Raw genomic sequence first — 22970 nt, forward strand, 5'->3', positions numbered from 1 at the left:
AGTGTGACAGTTTGCGGTGTCCCGCCTGTCAGACTCTTCCTGTTGTGCTCGGCTGGAGGTGGCGGGTGTGCGGCTGTGTAAGTATCACTTACCGCTGGGGGCAGGTGGATGCGCCTGCCGCCGGTTTCCGCAGTCCCGTCCCACGTCCTGAGCTGCCTCCGTGATGTCAGTCTGCAGCTCCGGTCCCCGGTTCGATTGCAGGCGCTGCTGTGTTGCTCCTGTTCGCGGGTCCCGTCTGCTTCCTGGTTACAGCGTCACGTGCTGGGTCACGTGAGCGGACGAGGTGTTCCGAATCATGCACTCTCCCTCTCCGGCCTGAGAGGGGGATCTGTAGTGTGATGATAGGGGAAAAAAAGTCTGTGTTGGAGTGTGTATCAGGTCTCCAACGCATTTCAGCATACGTGCCTTTTTCTAGGATTACAACCCTGATACTCTGGATTGCTTTTAAGTCAATGTCTATCCCGTGATTGGTTGCTGGTTGGTGCCACCCTCTTTGTCAATGGAATGTTCCTTATTCATTATTGTCAATAAAGTTCACTGGGATTTATACAAAGTCTGTCCCATTTGTCCGGATGTCCAATGAATTACATGAATCCTGTTTGTGTATATATTTAGGAGACATGGGTAATAAATATTGGAAAGGGTTACGGGATGTGTACATAACCTCCTTGAAAAGTGTGATGAGTTGCAAACCCTTTTGTTATGCAGATGTATAAATATCTGAAGAGTGTGTGTGGACAAAGGTGAATGTTCGCACTTGTGCTGGGATGAATTGAATGTACTCTGGCATGCCTGAGATCTGATGGTTACTGTGATTGGAAAGTGTCCCTCACACAGAATTGTTGTGACTAATCTTCTACATACGACCTTATGTTGTCCCTTAATGATGATGCCTGTTACAGTGTAGTATGTCCTCTGTTGGATTATGACTGAGGGCCCTGGTGTCCCCAACTATGCACAAATTGAACACCCATAATTATGTAAATCGGTGGGATATACTGTGGAGTGGGCAGGGAGGGTGTACACTTTCGATTGGGGGTGGGGAGAATCAGTTTCTGTGCGTACCTATCAATAGGGTTCTAACTTATAGCATGACTGAGGTGATGTTATATTCTATATTCAGACCCTTCGGTGTAAGGGTCTTCAAGGTGAAGATCCATTTGAGTTCTTCCTTGTTGATCTTTTTTATATAGTCTCCTCCTCGCCAGTTCTTGGTTGCTTGTTGTATTGCCATGAATTGTATGTGTGTGGGGTCTTGCCCATGTTTCTCTTTGAAGTGTTGTGATACGCTGTGTTTCTTGTAGCCTCTTTTTATGTTATGTATATGTTCTGCTATCCTGATCTTCAGTGACCTGATCGTGCGTCCAATATATTGAAGTCCGCATGGACATGTAATGAGGTATATGACCCCTTTCGTGTGGCATGAAAGCTCTTCCTTAACCATGTATTTCTGTCCTGTGGTGTTTGAGAAGAATTCTGTAATGCTCTTGGTAGTTCTTGTGCACGTGGTCCTGCAGCCTAGACATGAACCACAGTAGTGAAACCCCTGTCTTTTGGTCTCACCGTATATCTTCATCTGATGGGTCTCTGATGGAGGAATGTGGTTATGTACTAATTTACTGCTTAGATCAGGGGCCTTTCTGTACACCACTTTTGGCTGTGGGGGAAGAATTCTTGCTAATGTCTCGTCCTGCATTAGGATGGCCCAGTGTTTCTTTATGCTCTGTTTAATTTTTCCAGCTGCACTGTTGTATTGTGTCACAAAATAAATATCATCTCCTTTCTTCGATTGATTCCTATCCTTGTATGTTAAAAGTGTTTCTCTATCTGTCTCTTCCAATTTCTGGTATGCCTTGTCTATGGTCTCTTTATCATATCTTTTCTCAAGGAATTTCTGTTTTAGCTCCTGTCCCTGTTCCTTGTAGTCATTAATCTGTGTGCAGTTTCTCCTCAGTCGAGTAAACTGTCCTACAGGAATGCTCTTGAGCCAATTGGGATGATGGCTGCTGGTAGATAGAATATAGCTGTTCACGTCTACTGGTTTGTGGTGTGTGCGTGTTTCTACTCTGTTGTTGACAATGTGGATATCTAGATCCAGGAATATCGCCTTCTCTCTACTGTACGTGGTGGTGAATTGTAGATTCCGATCGTTGTCGTTAATGTAAGATAAGAATGCCTGTAAGTCATTTACGGTCCCTTTCCAAATAAACAGTATGTCATCTATGAAGCGGCGCCAGAGTACCAGGTTTGCCCCAAAGTCATGCCCCTGCCAGATGTTGTCCTCCTCCCACTTACTCATGAACAGGTTGGCATAGCTCGGGGCAAACCTGATCCCCATAGCCGTCCCTGTCTGCTGTTTGTAGTAAGTGTTGTCAAACCATGTATAGTTGTGTTCCAGGATGAATGTGATTGCCTTTATAATAAATTCTGTCTGTGTTTGTTGAAGTGTCTCGTCTTTTAGGAGGAAGTGCCTTGTGCTTTCGGTACCTTGTGTGTGTTCTATTACTGTATACAGGGATGTCACATCGCTGGTCACCAGTAACATGTCTTCTGTCCATGTTATGTCTTGCAGTAGTTGGAGTGTATGTGTGGTGTCTCTGAGGTATGATTTCTGTTTGGTTACATGTTGTTGTAAAAAGAAGTCTATGTACCTAGATAGATTTGAGGTGAGCGAGTTGATCCCTGAAATGATGGGCCGGCCTGGTGGGTGTTTGGTGTCTTTATGAATTTTGGGGAGGTAGTAAAAGACTGGTATGACTGGGTTGTTGGGAGTGAGGAAATTAAATTCTTTCTTATTGATGATCCCTAGGGATAAACCTTCATTCAGAAGGGTCTGTAGTTCTTGCTTGTACTCTTGTGTGGGGTCTCCTGGTAGTTTGGTGTAGGTCTGTGTATCTCCCAGTAATCGTCTGGACTCTTGCATGTAATCAGTTTTGTCAAGCAGTACTATTCCACCCCCCTTGTCTGCCGGTTTAATGACAAGAGTCTTTAAACTCGAGTTCCTCTAGTGCCTGTATCTCTCCCTTGGTCAAGTTGGCCCGTCTCTTGCATGTGTCTCCAATTTTGTCCAGGTCATTGGTTACTAGTTGTTCAAATGTGTTTATAATATGACCCTTTACATGTTGGGGGTAGAATGTGGATGGTGGTTTGTAGCTGGTATGTTTGTAATCTATGGATTTGTCCTCTGGTTTGTACTGTAGATTTGTTTGTGCAAAATATTTTTGGAGTGTTATTTTCCTTGTGAGTGCCTGTATATCCAAATATGTTTCAAACTTGTTCATCTTTTTGGTGGGTGCGAACTTGAGACCCTTGTTGAGTAATGTTTTATGTTGCTCCCCCAATGGGAAACTGCTTAGGTTGAATACCCCTTCCTGCTTTCCTATTCTATTTGCGGTGGAGTGGGTTTTGTTTTTTTGGCCTCCCCTGCATCCTCGTCTGGTTCTGTAAGTTTTCTTTTGTTGGTTTTTGTGTGTGTCTTGGGTGAACGGCAGGCCGCAATCCCTGCCTCTAGGTCTAAAAAATCGATGTCCCAGTGTTTCCCCTTTTCTCTGTCTGCATATGGGTTCTGATTTGATATGTTTTCTATTCCTATATTGGTCTGCTGTGTGTTGTCCCTTTGTTCTTCCATGATTTTGTTTGATGTCTCTAGAGTGTGTCCTTTCTCCACAATGTCCCTTGTGGTTGTGTTTGGTCTTGAGTCCACTACCTCGTGGATGGAGAACGAGGAGTCGATTTCTGCCATGCATGATGTGTCTGTAATGTCTGACTCTGTTTCTGATTCTAAGTTCCTAGTTGTTTGTCTATCAGAGTGTATCAGGGTCATATACTCCTGATACGTCAGGGATCTACTGGTTGTGGGATGTTTGTATTGTTTGTGAATTATGTATTTTTGTGTTTTGATTGTTGGTCCAATCTTGTTTTGTGACCTACTCTTTGGTGTGCGTATTGTTCCTTTATTACTTATGTGGGTAGTCTTCACTCCCCACCTGTCCCTAAGGAATTTTTTCTTTTTCCTTTCAATGATGTTGTCTTCTCCTTTTTTGAGTCTACTCTTGGTGAGTGTTTCTATTTTCTGGTACTCTTGAATGCCCCTTTCCTTTAGGATCCGGTGTTCAACCGCCATGCCGTCAAACGCAGGCGCGGTAAGTCTTGGAACAGACAGGGCCCCTGCTGTAGCAGATCCTGTCTGAGCGGTAGAGGCCATGGGTCCTCTGATATCATTTCTTGAAGTTCTGGGTACCAAGCTCTTCTTGGCCAATCCGGAACCACGAGTATCGTTCTTACTCCTCGCCTTCTTATTATTCTCAGTACCTTTGGTATGAGAGGCAGAGGGGGAAACACATAAACCGACTGGTACACCCACGGTGTCACTAGAGCGTCCACAGCGATCGCCTGAGGGTCCCTTGACCTGGCGCAATATCTTTTCAACTTTTTGTTGAGGCGGGAAGCCATCATGTCCACCCGTGGTCATTCCCAACGGTTTACCCGCATTTGGAAAACTTCTGGAAGAAGTCCCAATTCTCCCGGGTGTAGGTCGCCCATCGGAGAATCCTTGTGGCTTCTGCCATCGCCATCCTGCTTCTTGTGCCGCCCTGTCTGTTTACATGGGTGACCGCCGTGATGTTGTCTGATTGGATCAGTACCGGCTGGTTCTGAAGCAGGGGCCTTGCTTGGCTTAGGGCATTGTAAATGGCCCTTAGCTCCAGAATATTTATGTGAAGCGAAATCTCCTTGGAAATTTCTTCCCTGTGTGACTGCACCCCAGCCCCGAAGGCTGGCCTCCGTGGTCACCAGGACCCAGTCCTGTATTCCGAATCTGCGGCCCTCTAGTAGATGAGCCCTCTGCAGCCACCACAGCAGCGACACCCTGTTTCTTGCCGACAGGGTTATCCGCTGTTGTATCTGTAGATGGGACCCGGACCATTTGTCCCACAGGTCCCACTGGAACGTCCTTGCGTGGAACCTTCCGAATGGAATTATGCTTCGTACGAAGCTACCATTTTTTCCAGGACTCGTGTGCTTCCACTGGAAGAAACACTCTTTTCTGGTCTGTGTCCAGAATCATTCCCAGGAACAGAAGACGTGTCGTCGGGACCAGCTGTGACTTTGGAATATTGAGAATCCAGTCGTGCTGTTGTAGCACTTCCCGAGAGAGTGCTACCCCCACTACCAACTGTTCTTTGGACCTCGCCTTTATCAGGAGATCGTCCAAGTACGGGATAATAAAAAACTTCCTTCTTGCGAAGGAGTATCATCATTTCGGCCATTACCTTGGTAAAGACCTTCGGTGCCGTGGACAACTCCAACGGCAGCGTCTGGAACTGATAGTGACAGTCCTGTACCACACATCTGAGGTACTCCTGGTGAGGAGGGTAAATGGGGACATGCAGGTACGCATCCTTGATGTCCAGGGAGACCCTGTAATCCCCCTCGTCCAGGCTCGTAATAACCGCCCTGAGTGATTCCATCTTGAACTTGAATCTTCTGATATAAAAGTTCAAGTATTTTAATTTTAAGATGGGTCTCACCGAACCGTTCTGTTTCGGTACCACAACCATTGTGGAATAGTAACCCCTTCCTTGCTGAAGGAGGGGCACCTTGACAATCACTTGTTGTGATTATAGTGTTGAATAGCCACCAACACCGCCTCCCTGGCAGAGGGAGGTGCCGGTAAGGCAGATTTTAGGAAACGGCGGGGGGAAGAACGTCTCGAACTCCAGCCTGTACCCCTGAGATACTACTTGAAGGACCCAGGGATCCATGTGAGAGAGCCCACTGGGCGCTGAAATTTCTGAGACAGGCCCCCACCGTACCCGGGTCCGCCTGAGCAGCCCCAGCGTCATGCTGTGGACTTACCGGACGCAGGGAGGACTTCTGCTCTTGGGAACTAGCTGTGTGCTGCAGCTTTTTCCTCTACCTTTGCCTCTCGGCAGAAAGGATGAGCCTCTAGCCCTCTTGCTTTTTTGGGGCCGAAAGGACTGTACTTGATGATACGGTGCTTTCTTTTGTTGTGGGGTAGCTTGTGGCAAAAAAGTCGATTTCCCAGCAGTAGCTGTGGAAACGAGGTCTGAAAGACCATCCCCAAACAGATTTACCCCCTTATAGGGCAAAACTTCCATGTGCCGATTCGAGTCGGCATCGCCTGACCATTGCCGAGTCCATAACCCCCGTCTGGCGGCAATGGACCTAGCGCTTATTTTTGATGCCAGCCGGCAAATATCCCTCTGTGCATCACGCATGTATAAGACCACGTCTTTTATATGCTCTATTGTCAGCAAAATATTGTCCCTATCCATAGTTATTTTCCGACAGGGAATCTGACCACGCAGCGGGAGCACTGCACATCCATGCCGAAGCAATGGCTGGTCGCAATATAATGCCCGGGTGTGTGACTATATCTTTCAGGGTAACCCCCTGCTTTTTATCAGCAGGTTCCTTCAGGGCGGCCGTATCCGGAGACGGTAGTGCCACCTTTTCTGATAAGCGTGTAAGCGCTGTATCTACCCTATGGGGTGTTTCCCAACGTGACCTATCCTCTGGCGGGAAAGGGTACGCTGCCAATTACCGTTTAGAAATTATCAATTTCTTACCGGGGAAAGACCACGCTTCCTCACACACCTCATTTAATTTCTCAGATGCAGGAAAAACTACTGGTAGTTTTCTCTCACCAAACATAATACCCTTTTATGTGGTACCTGGGGTATTATCATAAATGTGTAATACATTTTTCATTGCCTCAATCATGTAACGGGTGGACCTATTTGGAGGGTACCCTAGTCTCATCGTCGTCGACACTGGAGTCGGTAACCGTGTCGACATCTGTTTCTGCCATCTGAGGTAGCGGGCGTTTTTAGAGCCCCCCATGACATTTGAGACGCTGGAACAGGCACAAGCTGAGTAGCGGCTGTTCTGTGTCGTCGACCTTTTGTGTAAGGAGTTGACACTTTCACGTAATCCTTCCATAAGTCCAACCACACCGGTGTCGATCCCGCAGGGGGTGACATCACATTTACAGGCATTCGCTCCGCCTCCACATCATTATCCTCCTCATGCATGTCGACACAGCCGTACCGACACACCGCACACACACAGGGAATGCTCTGACAGAGGACAGGACCCCACAAAGCCCTTTGGGGAGACAGAGGGAGAGTATGCCAGCACACACCAGGGCGCTATATATCACAGGGATATCACATATAAAGAGTGTTTTCCCTTATAGCTGCCTATATATATTATATACTGCGCCTAAATTGTGCCCCCCCTCTCTTTTTAACCCTTTCTGTAGTGTATTGACTGCAGGGGAGAGCCAGGGAGCTTCCCTCCAACGGAGCTGTGAGGGAAAAATGGCGCCAGTGTGCTGAAGGAGATAGCTCCGCCCCTTTTTCGCGGACTTTCTCCCGCATTTTTATGGATTCTGGCAGGGGTTAAAAAATAAGAATTTACTTACCGATAATTCTATTTCTCGTAGTCCGTAGTGGATGCTGGGGACTCCGTAAGGACCATGGGGAATAGCAGCTCCGCAGGAGACTGGGCACAAAAGTAAAGCTTTAGAACTACCTGGTGTGCACTGGCTCCTCCCCCCATGACCCTCCTCCAAGCCTCAGTTAGGATACTGTGCCCGGACGAGCGTACACAATAAGGAAGGATTTTGAATCCCGGGTAAGACTCATACCAGCCACACCAATCACACCATATAACTTGTGATCTAAACCCAGTTAACAGCATGATAACAGAGGAGCCTCTAGAAAAGATGGCTCACTACAGCAATAACCCGATTTTTTGGTAACAATAACTATGTACCAGTATTGCAGACAATCCGCACTTGGGATGGGCGCCCAGCATCCACTACGAACTACGAGAAATAGAATTATCGGTAAGTAAATTCTTATTTTCTCTAACGTCCTAAGTGGATGCTGGGGACTCCGTAAGGACCATGGGGATTATACCAAAGCTCCCAAACGGGCGGGAGAGTGCGGATGACTCTGCAGCACCAAATGAGAGAACTCCAGGTCCTCCTCAGCCAGGGTATCAAATTTGTAGAATTTTACAAACGTATTTGCTCCTGACCAAGTAGCTGCTCGGCAAAGTTGTAAAGCCGAGACCCCTCGGGCAGCCGCCCAAGATGAGCCCACCTTCCTTGTGGAATGGGCTTTTACAGATTTTGGCTGTGGCAGGCCTGCCACAGAATGTGCAAGCTGAATTGTACTACAAATCCAACGAGCAATAGTCTGCTTAGAAGCAGGAGCACCCAGCTTGTTGGGTGCATACAGAATAAACAACGAGTCAGATTTTCTGACTCCAGCCGTCCTGGAAACCTATATTTCCAGGGCTCTGACAACGCCTAGCAACTTGGAGTCCTCCAAGTCCCTAGTAGCCGCAGGCACCACAATAGGTTGATTCAGGTGAAACGCTGAAAAACACCTTAGGGAGAAACTGAGGACAAGTCCTCAATTCCGCCCTGTCCGAATGGAAAATCAGATGAGGGCTTTTACAGGATAAAGCCGCCAATTCTGACACGCACCTGGCCCAGGCCAGGGCCAACAGCATGACCACTTTCCATGTGAGATATTTTAACTCCACATATTTAAGTGGTTCAAACCAATGTGACTTTTGGAACCCAAAAACTACATTTAGATCCCAAGGTGCCACTGGAGGCACAAAAGGAGGCTGTATATACAGTACCCCTTTCACAAACGTCTGAACTTCAGGGACTGAAGCTAGTTCTTTTTGGAAGAAAACTGACAGGGCCGAAATTTGAACCTTAATGGACCCCATTTCAGGCCCATAGACACTCCTGTTTGCAGGAAATGTAGGAATCGACCTAGTTGAAAATTCCTCCGTTGGGGCCTTACTGGCCTCGCACCACGCAACATATTTTCGCCAAATGCGGTGATAATGTTTTGCGGTTATATCTTTCCTGGCTTTGATCAGGATAGGGATGACTTCATCCGGAATGCCTTTTTCCTTCAGGATCCGGCGTTCAACCGCCCTGCCGTTAAACGCAGCCGCGGTAACTCTTGGAACAGACAGGGTCCTTGCTGGAGCAGGTCCCTTCTTAGAGGTAGAGGCCACGGATCCTCCGTGAGCATCTCTTGAAGTTCCGGTTACCAAGTCCTTCTTGGCCCATCCGGAGCCACGAATATAGTGCTTACTCCTCTCCATCTTATAATTCTCAGTACCTTGGTTATGAGAGACAGAGGAGGGAACACATACACTGACTGGTACACCCACTGTGTTACCAGAGCGTCTACAGCTATTGCCTGAGGGTCCCTTGACCTGGCGCAATACTTGTCGAGTTTTATAAACATGTGAAAGACTTCTGGGTGAAGTCCCCACTCTCCCGGGTGGAGGTCGTGCCTGCTGAGGAAGTCTGCTTCCCAGTTGTCCACTCCCGGAATGAATACTGCTGACAGTGCTATCACATGATTTTCCGCCCAGCGAAGAATCCTTGCAGCTTCTGTCATTGCCCTTCTGCTTCTTGTGTCACCCTGTCTGTTTACGTGGGTGACTGCCGTGATGTTGTCCGAATGGATCAACTCCGGGTGACCTTGAAGCAGAGGTCTTGCTGAGCTTAGAGCATTGTAAATGGCCCTTAGCTTCAGGATATTTATGTGAAGTGATGTCTCCAGGCTTGACCATAAGCTCTGGAAATTCCTTCCCTGTGTGACTGCTCCCCAGCCTCGCAGGCTGGCATCCGTGGTCACCAGGACCCAGTCCTGAATGTGCGGCCCTCTAGAAGATGAGCACTCTGCAACCACCACAGGAGAGACACCCTTGTGCTTGGTGACAGGGTTATCCGCTGATGCATCTGAAGATGCGACCCAGACCATTTGTCCAGCAGGTCCCACTGGAAAGTTCTTGCGTGGAATCTGCCGCATGGGATTTCTTCATAGGAAGCCACCATTTTTCCCAGAACCATCTCATTGATGTACTGAGACTTGGCTCGGTTATAGGAGGTTCACTACTAGCTCGGATAACTCCCTGACTTTTTCCTCCGGGAGAAACACCTTTTTCTGAACTGTGTCCAGGATCATCCCTAAGAACAGAAGACGAGTCGTCGGAATCAGCTGCGATTTTGGAATATTGAGAATCCAATCGTGCTGCCGCAACACTACCTGAGATAGTGCTACACCGACCTCCAACTGTTCCCTGGATCTTACCCTTATCAGGGAATCGTCCAAGTAAGGGATAACTAAAATTCCCTTCCTTCAAAGGAGTATCATCATTTCGGCCATTACCTTGGTAAAGACCCGGGGTGCCGTGGACCATCCATACGGCAGCGTCTGAAACTGATAGTGACAGTTCTGTACCATAAACCTGAGGTACCCTTGGTGAGAAGGGTAAATTGGGACATGAAGGTAAGCATCCTTGATGTCCCGAGACATCATGTAGTCCTCTTCTTCCAGGTTCGCAATCACTGCTCTGAGTGACTCAATCTTGAATTTGAACCTCTGTATGTAAGTGTTCAAAGATTTTAGATTTAGAATCGGTCTCACCGAGCCGTCCGGCTTCGGTACCACAACAGTGTGGAATAATACCCCGTTCCCTGTTGTAGGAGGGGTACCTTGATTATCACCTGCTGGGAATACAGCTTGTGAATGGCTTCCAAAACTGTCTCCCTGTCAGAAGGAGACATCGGTAAAGCCGACTTTAGGAAACGGCGAGGGGGAGACGTCTCGAATTCCAATTTGTACCCCTGAGATATCACCTGAAGGATCCAGGGGTCTACTTGCGAGTGAGCCCACTGCGCGCTGAAATTCATTGAGACGGGCCCCCACCGTGCCTGATTCTGCTTGTAAAGCCCCAGCGTCATACTGAGGGCTTGGCAGAGGCGGGAGAGGGTTTCTGTTCCTGGGAACTGGCTGATTTCTGCAGCCTTTTTCCTCTCCCTCTGTCACGGGGCAGAAATGAGGAACCTTTTGCCCGCTTGCCCACGAAAAGACTGCGCCTGATAATACGGCGTCTTCTCATGTTGAGAGGCGACCTGGGGTACAAACGTGGATTTCCCAGCTGTTGCCGTGGCCACCAGGTCCGAAAGACCGACCCCAAATAACTCCTCCCCTTAATAAGGCCATACTTCCAAATGCCGTTTGGAATCCGCATCACCTGACCACTGTCGTGTCCATAACCCTCTACTGGTAGAAATGGACAACGCACTTAGACTTGATGCCAGTCGGCAAATATTCCGCTGTGCATCACGCATATATAGAAATGCATCTTTTAAATGCTCTATAGGCAATAATATACTGTCCCTATCTAGGGTATCAATATTTTCAGTCAGGGAATCCGACCACGCCAACCCAGCACTGTACATCCAGGCTGAGGCGATTGCTGGTCGCAGTATAACACCAGTATGTGTGTAAATACCTTTTAGGATGCCCTCCTGCTTTCTATCAGCAGGATCCTTAAGGGCGGCCATCTCAGGAGAGGGTAGAGCCCTTGTTCTTACAAGCGTGTGAGCGCTTTATCCACCCTAGGGGGTGTTTCCCAACGCACCCTAACCTCTGGCGGGAAAGGATATAATGCCAATAACATTTTAGAAATTATCAGTTGTTATCGGGGGAAAACCACGCATCATCACACACCTCATTTAATTTCTCAGATTCAGGAAAACTACAGGTAGTTTTTCCTCACCGAACATAATACCCCTTTTTGGTGGTACTCGTATTATCAGAAATGTGTAAAACATTTTTCATTGCCTCAATCATGTAACGTGTGGCCCTACTGGAAGTTACATTTGTCTCTTCACCGTCAACACTGGAGTCAGTATCCGTGTCGGCGTCTATATCTGCCATCTGAGGTAACAAGCGCTTTAGAGCCCCTGACGGCCTATGAGACGTCTGGACAGGCACAAGCTGAGTAGCCGGCTGTCTCATGTCAACCACTGTCTTTTATACAGAGCTGACACTGTTACGTAATTCCTTCCAACAGTTCATCCACTCAGGTGTCGACCCCCTAGGGGGTGACATCACTATTACAGGCAATCTGCTCCGTCTCCACATCATTTTTCTCCTCATACATGTCGACACAAACGTACCGACATACAGCACACACACAGGGAATGCTCTGATAGAGGACAGGACCCCACTAGCCCTTTGGGGAGACAGAGGGAGAGTTTGCCAGCACACACCAGAGCGCTATATATATACAGGGATAACCTTATATAAGTGTTTTTCCCCTTATAGCTGCTGTATCTTTAATACTGCGCGTAATTAGTGCCCCCCCTCTCTTTTTTAACCCTTTCTGTAGTGTAGTGACTGCAGGGGAGAGCCAGGGAGCTTCCCTCCAACGGAGCTGTGAGGGAAAATGGCGCCAGTGTGCTGAGGAGATAGGCTCCGCCCCCTTATCGGCGGCCTTATCTCCCGTTTTTCTATGTATTCTGGCAGGGGTTAAATTCATCCATATAGCCCAGGAGCTATATGTGATGAATTTTTTGCCATCCAAGGTGTTTTTATTGCGTCTCAGGGCGCCCCCCCCCAGCGCCCTGCACCCTCAGTGACCGGAGTGTGAAGTGTGCTGAGAGCAATGGCGCACAGCTGCAGTGCTGTGCGCTACCTTGTTGAAGACAGGACGTCTTCTGCCGCCGATTTTCCGGACCTCTTCTGTCTTCTGGCTCTGTAAGGGGGCCGGCGGCGCAGCTCTGGGACCCATCCATGGCTGGGCCTGTGATCGTCCCTCTGGAGCTAATGTCCAGTAGCCTAAGAAGCCCAATCCACTCTGCACGCAGGTGAGTTCGCTTCTTCTCCCCTTAGTCCCTCGATGCAGTGAGCCTGTTGCCAGCAGGTCTCACTGAAAATAAAAAACCTAAAACTAAACTTTTCACTAAGCAGCTCAGGAGAGCCACCTAGTGTGCACCCTTCTCGTTCGGGCACAAAAATCTAACTGAGGCTTGGAGGAGGGTCATGGGGGGAGGAGCCAGTGCACACCAGGTAGTTCTAAAGCTTTACTTTTGTGCCCAGTCTCCTGCGGAGCCGCTATTCCCCATGGTCCTTACGGAGTCCCCAGCATCCATTTAGGACGTTAGAGATAGCACCTATATAGCCTCTGGGGCTATATATGGTGCCAGTTTGCCAGCCAAGGTGTCAGTATTGCTGCTCAGGGCGCCCCCCCCCAGCGCCCTGCACCCATCAGCGACCGCAGTGTGTGGTGTGCATGAGGAGCAATGGCGCACAGCTGCAGTGCTGTGCGCTACCTTGGAGAAGACAGAAGTCTTCAGCCGCCGATTTTCCGGACCACCTTCTTGCTTCTGGCTCTGTAAGGGGGACGGCGGCGCGGCTCCGGACGACGAGGTCGGGTCCTGTGTTCGATCCCTCTGGAGCTAATGGTGTCCAGTAGCCTAAGAAGCCCAAGCTACCACCACTTAGGTAGGTTCGCTTCTTCTCCCCTTAGTCTCTCGATGCAGTGAGCCTGTTGCCAGCAGGTCTCACTGAAAATAAAAAACCTAACAAACACTTTCTTCCTAGGAGCTCAGGAGAGCCCCTAGTGTGCATCCAGCTCAGCCGGGCACAGAAATCTAACTGAGGCTTGGAGGAGGGTCATAGGGGGAGGAGCCAGTGCACACCAGATAGTCCTAAATCTTTCTTTAGAGTGCCCAGTCTCCTGCGGAGCCCGTCTATTCCCCATGGTCCTTACGGAGTCCCCAGCATCCACTAGGACGTCAGAGAAAAGGGGGTCTGGGATGTGGATTGGATGCTGAGAACGGGGTAAAATAAGGGTCAAAGATCAGTCTGTCTTAATCTCCCTCTTGGGTGAAGAAAATATCTGCAAGTACGTGCATAAAATGATGTTGCACTATAATATTTGTACGTGAGTGTATAATTACCAGCTTTTAGTACTGTGGGTATAAAAAAAAAGCGATTGTGACATAGGTGGGTGTTAAGAGTATTTGGGTGGGGGTGTTTCCGTGGGCCAGCAGATGTGTCCATTTGTCGTCAGTCCTGTGGAAATGGTTAGCTTGGTGCGCAGCTTCTTGTACAGAGCAGGATAATTCTGCTTAGGGAAAGAGGGTTCTATAGATTCTGCTTGTAGGAAGATATCAGGGTCTTCTCTAACTGATGGCACCAAGTTTCCTTTCAGGGTGATTGTGATACTTTGAGGAATAAATTCTGTAGCCTTATGGATCTTCACATAAGCCCTGTGTTTAGTAGCTCATTGGCTGTATGGGTGAATAAGAACCCTGAAAGCAACAGAGTATAAATACACATAATTCAGACCTGTAAACGCATCTGTCTAAATAGGGCGATTTCTCACTTCTGCAGAAATGAACGTGCTACCGAGCACGGAGCTTGTAAATATAAAGAATCATAAGGTGGCTCATTTATCCATCTAGATATCACAATCTTCCAAAAATGAAATACAATAACACAATGAGGTTAAGAAGACCATAATATCATCCTACATGGAGAATCAGTGCAATCCCTCCAAGAAGATTTACAATGTTCTGTACCTACCCACCAAGGTAAGAGCTCTTCCACCACTTACTCCCACAGAACTGTCTACTAACGCACACCACATCCGCATTGTTGAGCCATAGGCACAGCACAAGACAAAACAAGAACAGGACCTGGAACGCCTGATATCTACAGCTTGGCAGCACAAACCACAAGGTAATCTCCCCACTCGTCCGCTTTGAGTTTTGGAAACATGTTTTAGGGGCCTCAAAACAAAAAAGATTAGACTCTCCTTCCCATGAATACATTTAGGTACAATGGGCCTAATTCAGACCTGATCGCTGCAGCAAAATTGTTCTCTAATGGGCAAAACCATGCTGCACTGCAGGAGTGGCAGATGTAACATGTGCAGAGAGAGTTAGATTTGGAAGGGGAGTGTTCAAACTGAAATATAACTTGCAGTGTAAAAATAAAGCAGCCAGTATTTACCCTGCACAGAAACAATATAACCCACCCAAATCTAACTCTCTCTGCACATGTTACATCTGCCCCACCTGCACATGGGGGGTCATTGAGACCCGATTGCTGCTGTGCGAAAACGCACAGCAACGATCGAGTCTGAAATGCGTATGTGCCGGCGCCGCAGTGCGCTGGCGCATGCCAGACAGCCGACGGCTCTCTTAGCATTGCGATCGCTTCTGCCTGATCAACTGGGGGCGCGGTCCGGGCAACGCAGGCGGGCCCAGACTGTGTGGGGGGGCACGCCGCGGCGGGTGCGTGACGTCAAACGCTGATGCTACGATCCGAGCAGCGACGAGCAGCTCCCTGACAGCGCGCAGGAGCTGCGCTGGCTGGGAGCTACTATTCCAGTACAAAAGCATCGCCGCTGTGCGATGCTTTTGTACTTCTGCGACGGGGTAGGGCCTGTGATGTAAGTGTGCCTGATTGTAGCTGTGCTAAATTTAGCACAGCTATGATCAACTCTGAATTACCCCCATGGGGGGTAATTCCAAGTTGATCGCAGCAGGATTTTTTTTTAGCAGTTGGGCAAAACCATGGCCCTCATTCCGAGTTGATCGGTCGCAAGGCGAATTTAGCAGAGTTACACACGCTAAGCCGCCGCCTACTGGGAGTGTATCTTAGCATCTTAAAATTGCGACCGATGTATTCGCAATATTGCGATTACTAACTACTTAGCAGTTTCTGAGTAGCTTCAGACTTACTCTGCCTGTGCGATCAGTTCAGTGCTTTTAGTTCCTGGTTTGACGTCACAAACACACCCAGCGTTCGCCCAACCACTCCCCCGTTTCTCCGGCCACTCCTGCGTTTTTTCCGGAAACGGTAGCGTTTTCAGCCACACGCCCATAAAACGCTGTGTTTCCGCCCAGTAACACCCATTTCCTGTCAATCACATTACGATCGCCGGAGCGATGAAAAAGCCGTGAGTAAAAATACTTTCTTCATAGCAAAGATACTTGGCGCAGTCGCAGTGCGAATATTGCGCATGCGCACTAAGCGGAATTTCACTGCGATGCGATGAAAAATACCGAGCGAACGACTCGGAATGAGGGCCCATGTGCACTGCAGGGAGGGCAGATATAACATGTGCAGAGAGAGATAGATTTGGGTGGGTTATTTTATTTCTGTGCAGGGTAAATACTGGCTGCTTTATTTTTACACTGCAAATTAGATTGCAGATTGAACACACCACACCCAAATCTAACTCTCTCTGCACATGTTATATCTGCCCCCCCCTGCAGTGCACATGGTTTTGCCCAACTGCTAAAAAAAATCCTGCTGCGATCAACTTGGAATTACCCCCATGGTTTTGCCCATTAGCTAACAAATGTGCTGCTGCGATCAGATCTGAATTAGGCCCAATGTTTGCAGTAAGCCATAGAAAACCAGACACTTGATTTAATCTTCTAACTTTACATACGGTGGATAGTTTCCATCTAAATGACAGGTCACCACGGAATCTCATGTTTTACAGGAGTATTGCATTTCAGACACCAGCAAAAGATTTAGATGAAACTGGGAATGAAAAAGCCTTCGATTTATGCGGCGATAAGCAATGATAAATCACGGGGCTTATTTCTCAATAACGGTAAATTGGTTGGCAAAATAACGGCAAAAGAACCCTTGATAACAAGGAATAAGGCGAAAGTCTGCAAAGGGTGATGTGTTGTATCTGCTCACTTATTAACTTAAAGACTAATTACCAGCGAGTTCCAAACAAAAATGTATTATCCTGAAGTGTGAATAAATAATGAAGAAGGTTCTACTGTAAAAAGTGATATACTGTACTGCAGCATATTGCACCACACATTACAGTCAGGGGAAAACATTATACCTTTAACCCTAGAAGGTGCTCACAGACTGCGTAGCAGATTCCAATGCCTTCCTCTGTGCTGGTTCCTCTTCCTAATTCATCAATAATTATCAGCGACTTCTCATTCGCGTTCTGGATTATGTAGGTTATCTTTAAGAGAAACATCATTTTACACATAACAGATCAGCTGCTTTCTCAGATGTATGCTTAGGTCTAATATAGGGGGTCAATCCGAGTTGTTCGCTCGCTAGCTGCTTTTAGCAGCTTTGCACACGCTAAGCCGCCGCCTACTGGGAGTGAATCTTAGCTTAGCAGAATTGCGAACGAAAGATTAGCAGAATTGCGAATAGACACTTCTTAGCAGTTTCTGAGTAGCTCCACACTTACTCGGCATCTGCGATCAGTTCAGTGCTTGTCGTTCCTGGTTTGACGTCACAAACACACCCAGCGTTCGCCCAGACACTCCTCCGTTTCTCCAGCCACTCCCGCGTTTTTCCCAGAAACGGTAGCGTTTTTTCGCACACACCCATAAAACGGCCTGTTTCCGCCCAGAAACACCCACTTCCTGTCAATCACATTACGATCACCAGAACAAAGAAAAAACCTTGTAATGCCGTGAGTAAAATACCTAACTGCATAGCAAATTTACTTGGCGCAGTCGCACTGCGGACATTGCGCATGCGCATTAGCGACTAATCGCTCCGTTGCGAGTAAAAAATAACGAGCGAACAACTCGGAATGACCCCCATAATTGTATCACAGAGGATGCGTAACTGAGACAATTGCTGGCATTACTCAGGGCTTGTCTTAACAACATTGATGGTCCTGGGTAGATCAATGCACTGGAGACCCTACCCACCCATTCATAGGAATACATAATACAACAAAAATCATAACTGACCCCACCTGAGTTCCAGTGATACCTCTCTACATGCTTCCATACAGTGAATGGATGTCAGTACTCTGATTACTGAATAGTTCCAGCCATTCATCAATCGGCATGCTGACAGCCATTCACTGTCTGGCTGCAGGCTGGAAGGCAGGTCGAGAATGCTGCACTCTGATTGGTGGATAGATCCAGCAATCCACCAATCAGCAAATGCACAGACATTCGGTGTCTTGCTGCAGCCTGGGAGACAGGTAGAGAGTGCTGTCTAGCTGCTCTGGGTGTAATTCACAATCAGAGTGGCCGGGCAGCTTTCTCTACCTGCCTCCCAAGAAGCTCCGGAGGCACCAGCCCAGGAGGCAAATGTCCTCTGGCCCAGCACGCCCCTGCTCGGTGGCCCCTAGAATCGTGGGACCCTGAGCTTCTGACCAGTGTGTCTAACATGGCCCTGGCATTACTGTAACTGCAATTATTTAATTCAGCAAGCATTAATCTAAAGGCTAAATTATGAAATGGAGTCGGGATTATGCATATAATAGGGCTCATTAGTAACATTGCATTTGTTGGGAATAATGGCCCGCGTTCCGAGTTGATCGCTCGCTAGCTATTTTTTGCAGAGCAGCGATCAGATAGTCGCCGCCTATAGGGGAGTGTATTTTCGCTTTGCAAGTGTGCGATCGCATGTGCAGCTGAACGTTTTTTGCAGTTTCTGAGTAGCCCAGGACTTACTCAGCCCTTGGGATCACTTCAGTCTTTTTGGTCCCGGAATTGACGTCAGACACCCGCCCTGCAAACGCTGGGACACGCCTGCGTCTTTCCAAACACTCCCAGAAAACGGTCAGTTGACACCCACAAACGCCTTCTTTCTGTCAATCTCCTTGCGATCGGCTGTGTGAATGGATTCTTCGTTAAATCCATCGCCCAGCTATGATCCACTTTGTACCCGTACGACGCGCCTGCGCATTGTGGTGCATACGCATGCGCAGTAGTGACCTGATCGCTGCACTGCGAAAAACGGCAGTGATCGATCAACTCGGAATGACCCCCAATGTCTGCACGGGATGCGGTCAAGATGCCGCCGGCCGGAATCCCGGCGGTCGAAATACGGACGCCGGAATCCCGACCGCCACAAGCCCGACATATTCTTCCTCCGTGGGTGTCCACGACACCCATAGAGGGAGAATATAATAGTGTGCCAAGCGTAGCGAGGCACCGTGCCCTCAGCGTGGCGAGCGAAGCGAGCCCGCAAGGGGCTGCGTTCCGCTCGCCACCCCTGTCGGGATTGTGCCGTCGGGATTCCGGCGTTGGTATTTCGACCGCCGGGATTCCGTCCGGCGGCATTTAGTACTGATCCCGTCTACACAGTGTGCGGTGGTAAAGCAGGGGTACGTACACACCAGCGGAGTTGTCCCGACACTGGAACAGTCCAGTTGCTTAATCAGTAGGTGGATGCATTGTAGACAGCAGATTGTACAGCTGGGTGGTGGAGACGGGGTAGCAAGCATTGGCGGAAACAGGGACATGTTGCCCCTCGTTTTCCGGGAGTGGCGAGACCAAGGACTGCGTCACGAGACACAGTTTCTTTAGCCTCGCAAGCCGCCCTGCGACGGCAAGCCCGAGTAAACTCAGGCTTATTCAGCCGGCCGTCACAGATGAATATTGCGACAGATAGTTGCGATGTTCATCCCATATGCGATCGCATCACAAATGCAGGAAGGAGGTGGAATGCACCTGCTCCTGCAATTACACTGCAAAGGATTGCATTTGCAAAGCTGCTGCTGCAAGCAGCTTTGCAACTGCCATCCTTACTAATACCACGTTCACACTGCCTTGAAAAAATCCGGGTTATTGCACGTGAACGCGCAGTAATCCGGGTTTATGTGCAGTGTGAATGGGGGTCCTGACAAATTCCCGGGTCGTCTGACCCGGTATTTCAACCCAGGAATAAAGAAGGGTTATTCCCGGGTCAATACCGGGTCAGGCGCAAGTGTGAACGGTGTTAAGTGTTCCCGGGTCGATGCGATCCGGAACACTTCAACACTATTGGAGCAGGCGGCGCTTGTAGATCATCTGATCTCCAAGCGCCGCCCCCGCATGTGACCCGGTGACGTCATCGACACGCCAATATGCCGTGTCGGGGCTGACAGTCTGAACGGGGTCTCAAGCGGGTTGCACCTGGGAAGGTCTCGTGCACGAGTCCCGGGTGCAACCCGCCAATTGTCAGAGTGAACATGGTATAAATAAGGCTCTATGCCCCCGCCCCTCCCCCCAAACGCCTCTGCCTGTCAGTCAGGCAGAGGCAATCGCATTTCTGCAATGCGATCACAGGACCCGTTCTGCATACGTGCAGAACGGGCCCTGCGCGTGCAGTTTCCTGACCATCGGTAAACTGCGCTGGGGATCACATTAGTGATCCTTAGTGAATTAGGCCCAATGTGTATAAGTGTCTGTAATACCTCCTTCATTTCCTTCATGAACGTTGAGGAATTTGTCTCAATATCATCGTCCATTCCTATTCTAGTGAAGATCTGTTCAGCGATTCTGAAAGAGCAATATTCTGCTGGGACAAAGGACCCTGCAACACATAACACACCTCACGCTTCTACTATATGTATCACAAATAACGTCAATACTATAATAATAATAATAATAATAATAATAATAAAAATGTTTCCACTGAGTAACATCTATATTATCCATTCATGGCTTGACAGGTTCATCTGTGACTGTGACGAATGTGGGCGAGTAATAACATAGGGGCTGTTGAAGAGAACATATTGTCTGCGGAATGATCATACGCTCACAAGCACAATTACAGCGCCCTGCCGGTTTGTATAGAAAGCGAACACATCTCACTTCTGACCTAATGAGTGGATCATTACCTGAAGGGGGTGGGTGTCGCCCTGGCCATGTTGGAGTGGGGCAGACTGACCACGATTATTAGATACATTCCAATATTATACTTACAACTTAACAACCTTAAAAAGCTACAAATTTCTGGTGCACTAATAAAGGACATAAAGTATAAAAGTTGTGAGATGAAATGGATGTTCTCAATGTGCAACCATACAGTGTGAAACATTGCTGACTAACTGCCGCACTAAGTAGTTACACAGAAGACTTGACAATTTCATTTTGTAGCAAATAAATAAAATACAACCCGAACGAAACAACAACATTCTGGAGCTGATTCAGAGCAGCACGCAACCTTTGCTACTGCGATAACCACTAAAAACTTCTACAGCGCATGCTTTATACACGGGTGTTATTGTGATTGAGATATGCACTATCAGGGCGAACCTGGGCGGTGGCTAAACAGACGTACACGGATATGGTCTGTATTATGGACTTATTACGGGAGTGTCGCTGAAGTGTTTGTGTACACAGACTCTCATCATTCACAATAATGGTGCTGGTATAAAGGTATTAGCAGGGTAGAAGTTGCTTTTCAGTTTTTCCAGGTATATCTGCGATCTGTAAAGCTACTGTACTGTAGGTGCATACTGGTTTGCCAGTGATAGTTACCGGGGCAGGAAATAGGTGGGCACTTTGGAGTCCAATGAGCAGACAGGTAGGTTGCACTGATGCACATAAAGGCGTATTGCCCATATTCATATGGGTGGTCATTCCGAGTTGATAGCTCGCTAGCAGTTTTTGCAGCCGTGCAAACGCTATGCCGCCTCCCACTGGGAGTGTATTTTAGCTTAGCAGAAGTGCGAACGAAAGGATCGCAGAGCGGCAACAAAGTTTTTTTGTGCAGCTTTAGAGTAGCTTCAGACCTACTCAGCGCTTGTGATCACTTCAGACCATTCAGTTCCGGATTTGACGTCACAAACACTCCCTGCGTTCGCCCAGCCACGCCTGCGTTTTTCCTGGCACGCCTGCGTTTTTCCGAACACTCCCTGAAAACGGTCTGTTGACACCCAGAAACGCCCACTTCATGTCAATCACTCTGCGGCCAGCAGTGCGACTGAAAAGCATCGCTAGACCCTGTGTGAAACTACATAGTTCGTTGTAATAGTACGTTGCGCATGCCTATTTATGGTCAACGTAATAGGCAAAACCAGTGCTGGTGGCTGCCACTCATAAACTATGTGGATAAAATAAACAGAAGCAAATCTTATCCCTCATCACATACCTGACCCTAAGGATGACATATAAACACAGTTTACTTAATTAAACATTTATTTTTACATTTCTCAATAAGAAATGTTTGGCCCTGGGGGTGCCGTGAAAATAATTCTGATACTCTAGGAGGGGCGTGATTCATAAAAGTTGGGAACCTCTGGTCTATCGTTTATGTCACTGCTATTACGTTTTATTGCACAGATATGGGGTAGCATACAGTACAGGGCATAATTCAGACCTGATCGTAGCAGCAAACTTTTTCTCTAAAGGCAAAGCCATGTGCACTGCAGGTGGGGCAGATATAGCAGATGTAACGTGTGCAGAGAGAGTTAGATTTGGGTGTGGTGTGTTTAAACTAAAATCTAAATTGAAGGGTAAAAATAAAGCCAGTATTTACCCTGCACAGAAACAATATAACCCACCTATATCTAACTTTCTCCAGTGGCGCATGCGGGAGGGGGGTTCCGGGTACTTGGAAACCCCCCTGATGAGCCAAACTTTCTATTTTTGAGACGGAGACACAGCTGTCTCCGTCTCAGCTAAAAGCCGTGATCGCGTACGCGATCGCGACCGTGAAGCTACTGCCCTGCTACAGCAACGGAGAGCTCCTGTATGTACAGTAGCTCTCTTCTTCTTACAGAATGCGCGGCGGGCATGCTCAGCCACAGCAGCTCCCTCCATCCACACACTGCCGCCCGTCTGCTCCCAGCCCCTGGTGGGGTAAACAGTATGCAAAAACATGTGTATGTATATATTTGTATGTATGTATGTATGTATGTATATATTCGTAGTTATGTATGTATGTGTTTGTTCTTGTGTATGTATGTAGGTATGTATGTATGTGTTTGTTCTCGTGTATGTATGTAGGTATGTATGTATGTATGTATGTATGTATGTGTCTGTGTGTTTTAGTGCATATATGTATGAATGCATATATATATATATATATATATGTGTGTGTGTGTGTGTGTGTGTATATATATATATTTATTTATATATACATGCACACTTACATATATATAGACACCCCCCCCCCACCCTCCACAGGAATCCCCCTCACTAAATCCTGCATTTGCCTCTGCTCTCTGCACATGTTACATCTGCTCCCCCTGCAGTGCACATGGGCCCTCATTCCGAGTTGTTCGCTCGCTAGCCGCTTTTAGCAGCTTTGCACACGCTAAGCCGCCGCCCTCTGGGAGTGAATCTTAGCTTAGCAGAATTGCGGATGAAGTAT

General features: G+C 48.0%; 1 protein-coding gene across 9 annotated transcripts in view; it reads right to left on the reverse strand.

Annotated features, from left to right (window-relative positions):
• Window positions 1–22970, reverse strand: part of MSH4 (mutS homolog 4) — a 344804-nt gene that overhangs the window by 36025 nt on the left and 285809 nt on the right. For 8 of the 9 annotated variants that reach the window (XM_063939054.1, XM_063939055.1, XM_063939053.1 and 5 more), the window contains 2 exons: window positions 20065–20183; window positions 16744–16872 (listed from right to left, as the gene is read on the reverse strand). In XM_063939054.1, the coding sequence (XP_063795124.1) occupies window positions 16744–16872; window positions 20065–20183 (248 nt within the window). Of the gene's footprint in view, window positions 1–92; window positions 329–16743; window positions 16873–20064; window positions 20184–22970 lie in introns of all 9 variants that reach the window. The other variant, XR_010186549.1, reaches the window with a different exon arrangement.

This window comes from Pseudophryne corroboree, chromosome 9 (genome assembly GCF_028390025.1).
Source record: "Pseudophryne corroboree isolate aPseCor3 chromosome 9, aPseCor3.hap2, whole genome shotgun sequence".
Classification (NCBI taxonomy): Eukaryota; Metazoa; Chordata; class Amphibia; order Anura; family Myobatrachidae; genus Pseudophryne; species Pseudophryne corroboree.